Raw genomic sequence first — 10,355 nt, 5'->3', positions numbered from 1 at the left:
TTAACTCACAGGAATATTCCTCAAATTCTTGTGAAATTCTAGATTCTTCTAATATGTAACTTGGATATACTAAAATGGTCCTTACAGTATGTGTGAATTATTTTAAAAATCATTTTAGATTTGAATACCTAAATACTACTCCAAAAAAAGAATTCTCAGTATATAAAACATCGTTACCTAAAATCTGAACACTTCATTCGAATTCTAATATATTCCAGTTAATGCTTCCTTAGGTATTTGTTCCTCTAAAGAACATCAACTAGGAATTTATTAAGTAATATTTCATTAATTTAAAATGTATTTTTTGAAAGTTATAAGGTGGAACAAGACTTCTGTTATAGAGGTAAAATTATATATATTAAAGTACAGGTAGAAAACACCTTCTTTAAAAACTTGAACATGTCAGCAAACATTAATTTTATCTAAATTGTCTTCTGATTTGAAATAAGTTTTCCAGCCTCTACATAAAAATTTACATTTATTTGTTATAGAAGTAATTTCTATAAAGCAAATGAAGATAATATCCTGAAGAGTTGAGAAGTCACATATTTTAAAAGTTTATATACAACAAAACATACATGTAACAAGTAAAACATTTGATGTATTAGTATAATCCCACCAACACAATGTTCGCTACTATATTTAAAAGCATTTATTTAAAATGTCAACCTCCTTCCAAAAGATGGGAGACTCACGAGCTCATTATGAGGTATATGGTAACGACAACGATCCTAAATGCAGAAGGACCATCCGTTGCCTCAATATAAAGCTGAACTTTGGCAAAGATATAGATGTTAACACAGAGTAACACAGCCATTAAGGACGCCTTTACGTTTATACCATTTCTACAATATTACGGCCTGAACCAAGTCACTCTTCCCTTTCAAAGGGGGACTTGTAACCCTGTCCCAGAGGACTTAGCATTTTAAGCATGTGGTCTGCTGATTAACATTTCTTTTTCTCAAACCTCAGTATTACAGCTATACAAATTACACTTAAAATATTTGAAACAGATATTGAATTTATTGGTCGGCTATGAGTAGGAAAATACATCGGTAAAGAAAAGAGACCCTGTATATAAATATAATACTAGCTAGTTACAATTTGACCAAGAAGGTTCCGCTGAAGAGAACAGTAAAAGCCCTTGTCACCTCCGGTCCATAGGTACAGACCCAGTCTCCCGTCACCCTTATCAAAGAGCTGCCTAGGCAAACGCGACATTCTCTGAGCTTTAGTGCAGATAATGTGCTGGGTTTCATTACATGAATGGTAAACAAAAATCAGTCCAGTGCATTACACAACATAATGTACTGTGAAGAAAAACTAGATACTACTTCAACACACTGGTTACTAAAACTTATGTAACCAACGAGAAGAGGAAAGTGAACATCCTGAAATACCGTTTAGGAGAAACGGGGGAGAAACACTTGCTAAAGGTGTCCTTTGAGAATCATCTGCAGCCTTTGTTCTGGGCGCTCTGACCGGTTCACTGAGAGAACAGGCTGCTGCAAGGGCTCTGCCTCGCTTTGCCTCGGGCGGCTCTGTCCTTACATGACATGACCCCAAACCTTAAAAATCACTATGGAAACAAATCCCATGAGTTTAAAGAGTAAAAAATGGAATACTAAAGCTGAAATTTATTAGTGAAAACCTGCATATTAGAAGAGCTTCGAAATTTTAATTTCAACATTTAGAAGTGCATTCACCCTATTATTAATGTCCTCAGGTTTCAAAGTGCTACCTCGAAATAAGTTTTCCTGGCTGTCACCAAATCAGATAAAAATAAACACACACACTTCTTGGAGATGTTCCTTGCCTATCTTCTAGGATGATTCAAGTTGCAGCCAACATTTTATATCTACATCTTTAGCTTAAATTATGCCACAAATTAATTTTTATGAGCATAATTTAAATCCTCAAAGTATAAATAATTACCACTAACAGGGTAAACTGTACTTCAAGAGATTTACAGCAAGGAACTGAGTGCCATCAAATTTCTGATCATTAAAACAGAAAACAAAGTCCAAGTTTTCTGTAAAACACTCATAAGATGGATTTATCCAGCAAGAACAATGAAATTACAGTATGGCAACACCACATTAAGTGTATTTGTTACAGAATCTTTGAAAAAAATCTATACTGTGACAACATACTAGTTTTTCATTGCATTTTAGGGCATATGGATTATTGGAAATTATTCAGGACATAGAAATATTTAAAACACAAAACTTTGCTTAACAAAAGTATCACAATCTATTTTGGTGTTATTGTTTATTCCCTACAGGCCCCAAATATTTCTTTCTCTTTTGAAGGTTACAGTTGTAAATCTACACTCTCGGTTCAACTCATCACTATCTCGGGAAGGTGGGGAAGCTGCTCAAACGGACCCACACGACACAGTGCACCCCAAAAAGGCAAGAACATTTTCAAGACATAACAGGCCGTTGTGTCTTACCATCCTGCCCCCCAATTCGAATATAGTGAAGACAATAACAAATACAGATGAAAACATTTTCCGTAAAGCTCAAACCTTTAGCATCTAACAAGTGCACTCTAGTTCCAGCATCTATGAAGAGAACACATCCTCTGTGAACAAATACAAAACGAGTAAGCGCTGCTCCCGCCCCTTCCGTAAGCTCTCTGACCTGTTTTCACATAACGCAGATCAGAGGAAATGCAGTTCCTTTGTCTTCTCAGTCCGACCAGCTGCAGCTCCAGCTCGCCCTTGCTGGACGTTGTCATGATGCACATTACAACACAGTGTTTAGGAAAAATGAGTAAACACACCTTTATTCACACTTTATAAAAAATAAAACAAAAAACCCATTAAAAGTTATGCATTGGTTTTACATCAATAATACCAACTATTCAATGTACTGATTATAACCTGGACATGTTTGGTGTAAGCACAACTTAAACAAAAAGCAAAAAGCAAAAAAATCCATCACAACAAAATTTTAAAAAAATCTTAAAGGAGAAACCAGGTCCCAAAGATTCAAGATCAACAGTTTTAGGAGAATTTTTTTAAAGAAAAAAAATTCATTTATTTAAACAGTATGTAAATTTTATTTTCTCTTAAAAACAGAATAAGCACATTTAAGTGCTGAACATTTTTTCATAAATTTTTAAGTCATTATCCAAAATGACTCATTTCTTTGTAAAAACTGTTCATTGACTCTACAATTTCCCCTCTCGCTCTCACGGCATCTGGCTGCTGCTCCCTGGCCCGCAGCTGAAACAGAAGCAGGGGAACGACTTCCCTCTGAATTCATTTGATTTTTGAGACAAAAGTAAATGAATGCGACCAGAATATATACAAGTTAATTTTGCAAAATTAGAACTGGTTGCAATCTCTAATCTACCAATGGCACTATGGGCAAACACACAGGGTACAATGTAACTTTCATCTTGGTTGACGTATTAAAATGACTTAGTCACTTAAAAAATGATCTGAAGAACTGTCTTAAGGACCTGTTTTACAAATGCACCTCATTTATACTTCTTCAAAAATGGAAAATTACTTAAGAAAAAAGAGGAATGATTTTAAAAAATGAAACATGGAGACCAAGGGACCACATGGACGACAGGAGAATCACATGATAGAGGTGTTCCGGGGGACGGCACTGTGCGGTGACACCGAGACACAGTGTGCGGGTCCGGGGAGCACAGACCCAGGGGTTCACCACCCCGCGAACATGTTCCGAAATGTGATTTCAATGCTTCTCAATGGGAAGAAAGTCACAGCTCGTACAAAAGCATTTTCATAAAACTCTCACGAATGTTCAATAGCATCTACAAACTGTAAAAGAGGACGCACAGACTCCCTCTGCGTGCACAGGCAGTGTTCGGCGAGGACAGTTCAGGCAGGCACGGTGGAGATAGACAGGAGGTGTCTCAGAAAGCAGTTAAAAAGCTGTACCTAAGCAGCTGTAATTTTTTAACTTAAAAAAGTTAAAAGTTTAAAAATATCAGAATGTACAAATATCAACCATTACATTCAGTCCATAAATGCCTACAGATCATCACTGCTCAGCTTATCTGTCCTGGTAGAATAGTTTTTGTAAAAACCCAGGAATTCACAAATAAGGTTACCTCTGGTCCGAAAAAAATGTCCTAAGCTTTAAACAGGTTTAAAAAGCAATGTTCTCCATTTAAAAACAAAGTAGTACAAAAGGGCCAAGAAAACCCTAACAGTGCAAATCATCAGCAGAGAAAGTCTGTTGCAACTTCTTTTACAAGCTGGCCTTTAAAATACATGAAACAGGTAAAAAAACAAAAAACAGAAACAAAACCAAAAAAACACCTTAGCCTTAGTTTACAATACAATCATTTCCAAATCTGATTTTTTAGTACAAAATTTCATAAATCAGGTCTTCTGTGGATCATATACAATCATAAAGGCTAAATTCAAATTCTGTATTTTACAAACAGGTCTGAAAAAGGAGGGAGTAAAGTATGGAACGACTGGTCTCTGGATGTTATTACTGGCCTCAAAAAAGCAGTGCTACAGATTTCTGTGCAAAGAGAATACGCTGTTCACACATTTTCCTATTTCAAGGCATGAAAATATTATTTTGGATAGAAGAAACAGGAAAACCACTTGTAACAAATTAAAGACAGGTGCGAACATGCCGACCCCTGTCTGACAGTACATAAAACATACTGGGCTCAGACTCTGTCCACTGCTAGCACCTGGCTTTCATACCACATCCTTATGAAATAATCAGACTGAGAACTCAAATCATCAACAAGAAAAAAAATCCCTAGTGGCCATACCTCACTCCCCTATATTCAGATTTTTTATAAGTTTACAAGTGAAATTGAGGTCATCTTCTGAAGGTACTTGACTACCTCCTGCTGGGAAGGTGAATGCCGTTAACTTGGGGCAGGAAAGGCAGTAAGAGCTCCAGTTGTGCAAAAAGTGAGAAGTGGTCGGAGGGGATGAGTGGGTGCGGACAGCCGCTGATATTATTTTCAACTAGCCAATGGTGGTCCAGAGGTCCCAGGATGCCTAACGTGTTCAGCTGAGGCTTAGAATAGAAGATGTAGTCAATTATACCCTGAAAATCAGAAGGAAATAGAAGACAAGATTCCACATAAGACAATTCCAAAATACCGAAAGCTCTTAAAACAAAACATACCCTTACAGTCATGTTTGGTAAACAAAGAAACTCAGCAGTGTGTGGGAACAGGCAGCACTACGCTGCCTAACACAAATGGTCCCCCAAATGTCAAATCCCACAGAATGCACACAGTTTGGGCATGGCAATCATGCATTCTTCCTCCTATCTGGATCCTTTCAGAATTTTTCATGAGACCTAAAGGATCTTTCATGACATGGTCTATGCTTCTTTTTGCTCACTACCCCTTTCTGGGGGGTGAGGGTGGGGTAGGGGTTACGAACTGGGGCACATTCTTCACACGCGCCAATCTCCTTCCTGCCCGGGGCTTTCACACCTGCTGCACCCCTGCCTCAAGCACTCTATTTGTCACCTGCTTAATTCCTTCTCAGGCTTCAAGTGCCAAGCTCAATCACTTTCCAAAGACCTTTGTCACCCACTTAATACCTCCCCCACACCTCCAATGCTCTTTCCTTGCCTGTGTGTACCCCACTGCACATTCGTTTATGTGGCCAAGACTGGGCTGTCCCTGCCCTGCGTGTCCTCAGCGGCACCTGGCAAACACAGCCCAGCACCTCTTGGTTTGCCCCGTCCTCCCTGTAACTCGCCTCTCTGCTCTATGTTCTTGGCCAAAAGTATGCAACCACACTTAAATGTTCCCTTTCTATCTCTACGCATAAACAGGAAAATGAGGGAAAAGAAAGCCCCAGTCTTTCCCACCTTTTGGTTACCACCCTGACCTCCTTAGGAACCTCCAAGTTGGTCGTCACTGCCTCATCAATCACACACACTACTCTTTCCGCCCAGCTCTCCAGGAAAACCTCTCTCACCCACATCTTCCCGAAGCTAACTCCTCACTCACTTCTATTTCCAAGCAAGGCCTTATTTCCTCGGCAGTTAAGCTCCTATGATCCTGGTTTTGCCCCTCTCTGGTTATTGTCATTTACACGTCAGTTTTCCTGGGTCTACTCCAGCCTCTCTTCAACTTGACACACTCATCTGTTCCCAGGATTCAATCATTAGAGCACTGGGGATCCCCCAAAGTCAAATTAAAAAACTATCAATTTTCAAAAAAATTTTAAGAGCCTAAAAAGCTCTCGCCACTAAAATTAAGAACCAGTCAACACCAGTTACCTGCAGTCTAGCAGACAATCTAACTTGAACGATTCTGGTTCCAGCAAGTTAGAGGTGGAAAAAGTAGGACTGAAGAAAGCAGAAATGCAAAAGTGGCTAAAAAAGATAATTGAACATAAGCCCTTAAACAACTGCTGATAGCAAAAATGAGAAGACTCACTAATGAAAGGCTCACACTGTAGGCTGTTAACTGTAAGGACTATAAATATATTCTAGCAACTTAAAATGGCCAGCAAACCAAGTTTTCTCACTCAAGGAGTAGGTTCCAGGTAAATCAACATTATGGACTGACTACATCTCCCTAACTGACACCAACTTAGATACAGTAAGTCCGCACTTGACAGCTTGAAGCAAAACGACATATAATGAAACCAATGTTAACACAGGCTAGTTGATATAAACAACAGTTAAGCCCCAGCGGCCACCCATCAACACTGTAATGAAATGATGTTGAGAGAACGGACGTTCTCTGGGCCCTGCTGTACGGTGGCACTGCAAACCCAGCCGTCGGTACTGAGTCTATGAGAAACACAATTGCCCCCAAAAGGTGAGACAGTCAGCTCAGGACTTACTATGATAATTTCATCTGATTTCTTACCCCTGAAACGATTCTAACACATACTAACTCAATATGGCCTAATGTGAACACATACTCACATTTAAAAGACAAGACAAAGTAGCAAGACTCTCCTTAAAAAGAAAACACAACACGGAGGTTTAAAAGTTCACTGACGTAAAAAGCTCACCTTGAAATCAAATGTGTAGTTCGTGTAAGGCATCAGGCCGCCCTCGTAGGCGCTCTTCAACTTGAAACCGTGAGTGATTCTCCCATTGGTTGTCCCATTTTTCCCATTACAGCTGAAGTTCGTAAGACTTTCGTTATATCTCAGTTCCTTAAAGTCCTTATGATTCGTTTCTACTCCACCAGTGCTCAAATACTCCACAACACCTGGAAGGAAAATAAAGGGACTTTTCCATTGTCAAGTATGACAGCGTACAAAGTTACACTTTCTACAAAACATAACTATGCATAAAATACGCCCACTTTCTAAAATGGCTTTCTACGTTTGCCAGACTTGTCTAAATCCATTTTACACGGTTTTAATAACAGTACACTGAACATTTTACGCTATGCTTTACTGTTTCACATGAACTTTTATATCCTCTCAATGACCTTTTTAAATGATTGCACAATACCACAGGCAGGGCTGGTGTATAACATTTGTTAAAATAGTTTTCATTTTCTTAAAACAACAACAACAACAAAACCTCAGGCTGTTTCTACTTTTTAAAAAGAGTTAATACCACAATCAGCATCTTCATATGTACATTTCTACCTATGCTAAATTACTTGCTTGGTATAGTATACCGAGATTAGGACTCACTGTCTCATTATATAAAGGCAACTACGGAAGGGAACGCCAGTTGGTAACAGGGCAAGTTCCCCATCCCTGAGCACTTCTTTCCCAATTTCCTAAACACAACCATCCATGGAAAAATATTCAGGAATAAAGCTTTCTCTATTCTTCTGCTTTGTGATAAAAGTAAAAATCTTTTTTTTTTAATCACTTGCCTGATCCATATAAATGAAGGACTTTGATTTCCACCTGAGGTGGATTTTCCTAATGAAGACCACCCAAATATAAAATTCTGTAATACATGGTTAAATTTAAACTGGATAGCACACGTTGGAATACCAAAGAAGCTGTCTCAAAGCCCCTGCAGTCTGGATTACATGCATATGCAAGGTGGGCAAAAGTAAGTTTATAGTGTGCGCACATGCAAAACAGTTTATTCTTGTAGAATTTATTCATTATATTACTTTCCATATGAACAAATGTAAACCTACTTTTGCCAACCCCTATATAGTATGAGCATAATGAAACCTAATTATGTGTTCTGTAATAAGTCCTTGTTATTACCTATGTGTTGTTAATCAAAGACGAACATCCTTTCACCTGAAGCTTTCATGGCACCCTTTCATTTTCAAAATGTAACCCCTACTCCACACAAGGAATTTTAAACCTGACTCCTGGCTGCCACTACAAACTGCATTTGTTTTCACTAACTTTGGAATGATCAGAAACAAGACATTACAAAAACATTCAAGTCTAAAAGCATTCTACACAAACTAGCATTCTGCCCTGACCAATGTCTCAGTTGGCTGGGCATCATCTTGCAAAGCGAAAGGTTGTCGATTTGATTCCCGGTCAGGGCACACGCCTGGGTTGTGGGTTTGGTCCAGGGGCGCAGGTGGACGGTAGGAGAGGTAACCAACCGATGTTCTTTCTTACATCAATGTTTCGCTGGTTCTTTTTCTCCCTCCCTTCCCCTCTCTCTAAAAATAAATAAAATCTTTAAAAAATAAAAATGTCATTTTTTTTTTCTTACCAGAGTCTGGCAAAGAATTGAGATCTGCACACAACACTAGTGGAATATTTCCAAACTCTCCCAATACACTGGACTGGAGGCTTCGTGAGGCTTTATCAATAATGTTTTTCACTTCCGAGAGAAACATCATCGTCTGCACTAACTTCACATCTGAGTACTCAGGGTCCCAGTGCATATGAGCATTAGCCACGAGAATGAGTTGTCTCTCTGTTCCCAGATGTGGCTTTCCAGCTGCAGCAGATACAAAGGAAACGGACAGAACCCGTCTGTGAGCGCACACGATCTCTGAGTCTGAAAGCAAGGGGTATCTCCTCGGAGTCTTAGGGGCAAAAAAGAACCCTAAAATTTACTTAACAATCTCCCACCTGATGACTGAGCCTACCCTACAACAAACTGGAGAAACAGACATTGACACTTCAGTGTGTGTACTTTTAGCATTGCATATGCATTACTTGATCAAAAACAGCTCATTCTATTTAGGACACCTTGTTTTTGTTCTTAAATAGCTGTGTCTCCTTGAAGCTTCTGATATTAGCTTAGATGTACTCCACTGACCCTCACAAAATGAGATCCACACTCCCTTAGCGGCCACATTTAGGGTGGCCGTGGCGTTCCATCCTTCACCCTTCTGTCCTCCAGGTTAAAGGACCCCAGTGCCAACTGTTCCTCGGGTGACAGAAATTTCACTTCTCAGCATGATGATCACTCTAAGTAACCCTTTGTCATTTGAACTAAGTGGCTGATTTCTCCAGAACTTGAGACCTTTCAAATAATGCTTACAAGTAGGCCGGGAAGACAAGGTAGCTCACAGAATATTCTCGCTGCCAAGAAATCACAGAAAGCGCGTGGAGTTCTGTCCGAGAAGTTATTTTAACAAATTACACTTCAACCTTTCTTTTATGTGAAAAACCCTTGGGAACAAAAGGACTGTTTTTTAATTTGGCTTTATGCCTTTCAAGGTTTGAAATACTTTTCTTGGCAATCGTTTCTCATCTTCAGCTTTTTGGCAGAGAAAATGGGACACAGTATTTAGGAAAGATTTACATTCTCACTGAGTTCCTCCAGGGGTTAGACAACACAACACTGTTACTACACGACGGTTATTTTTTCCTATCCAGTCTCAGAGGTCAGTCTCACAGGCAGTGAAGAGCCCACTCACACGACATCCCTAGCAGCTCGCCCCGCAGCTCCAGCAGCACAGCGACCCCGATGTTGTCCTTCGTCATGACTCTGTTCAGCATGGCCTCCGACCCTTCTGAGTTTGCCATCGCCAGCTGGTTGAACTCCACAGTGTGTTTCTGAACCAAAGTAAATCTAAAACAAGACACACGCACACGAAAACCAGGATTTTAGCTTTGTGACAAATACAGATTTTGTGTATTTCCTTAACAGATCTGTAACGGCACATACATCACATTATAGAAAACCAACGTCCCACACCCATTTACAGTTCTTCTCAGTCTGTTACTGATACAAATAACATCTTGATTTCAATTTGTACAACTTAATGTAGTTATCTTCTGTTTAGGTTTTGTGTTGGAATACTTCATCTTGTAATTTTTACACGTTCTTTTCCCAAGTACGGGTCTAAGAACCCTTCCACCATGTCTGGAGGCCAGGTGTTTCAATGAGTAACTAGAGTGAAATCCCACTAAACACCTGGAGACACAGCAGTACTTCCAATGTGTCTGCAAAACAAGACTACTGATG

General features: G+C 39.4%; 1 protein-coding gene across 4 annotated transcripts in view; it reads right to left on the bottom strand.

Annotated features, from left to right (window-relative positions):
* Positions 1-541: 541 nt before the first annotated feature.
* The window catches only part of CNOT6 (CCR4-NOT transcription complex subunit 6), a 57,465-nt gene continuing 47,651 nt past the window's right edge, over positions 542-10,355 (bottom strand). For all 4 annotated transcript variants that reach the window (XM_037058035.1, XM_037058037.1, XM_037058038.1 and 1 more), the window contains exons 9-12: positions 9,805-9,959; positions 8,646-8,876; positions 7,001-7,203; positions 542-5,060 (exon numbers count right to left, since the gene is read on the bottom strand). In XM_037058035.1, coding sequence (XP_036913930.1) covers positions 4,848-5,060; positions 7,001-7,203; positions 8,646-8,876; positions 9,805-9,959 — 802 coding nt within the window. In that variant the 3' untranslated portion in view covers positions 542-4,847. The remainder of the gene's footprint in view (positions 5,061-7,000; positions 7,204-8,645; positions 8,877-9,804; positions 9,960-10,355) is intronic.

This window comes from Sturnira hondurensis, unplaced genomic scaffold (genome assembly GCF_014824575.4).
Source record: "Sturnira hondurensis isolate 20B ecotype Veracruz unplaced genomic scaffold, ASM1482457v3 Scaffold0009776, whole genome shotgun sequence".
Taxonomy (NCBI): Eukaryota; Metazoa; Chordata; class Mammalia; order Chiroptera; family Phyllostomidae; genus Sturnira; species Sturnira hondurensis.
Note: the sequence above shows the minus strand (reverse complement) of the source record. Positions and strands in the feature narration are given on the sequence as shown.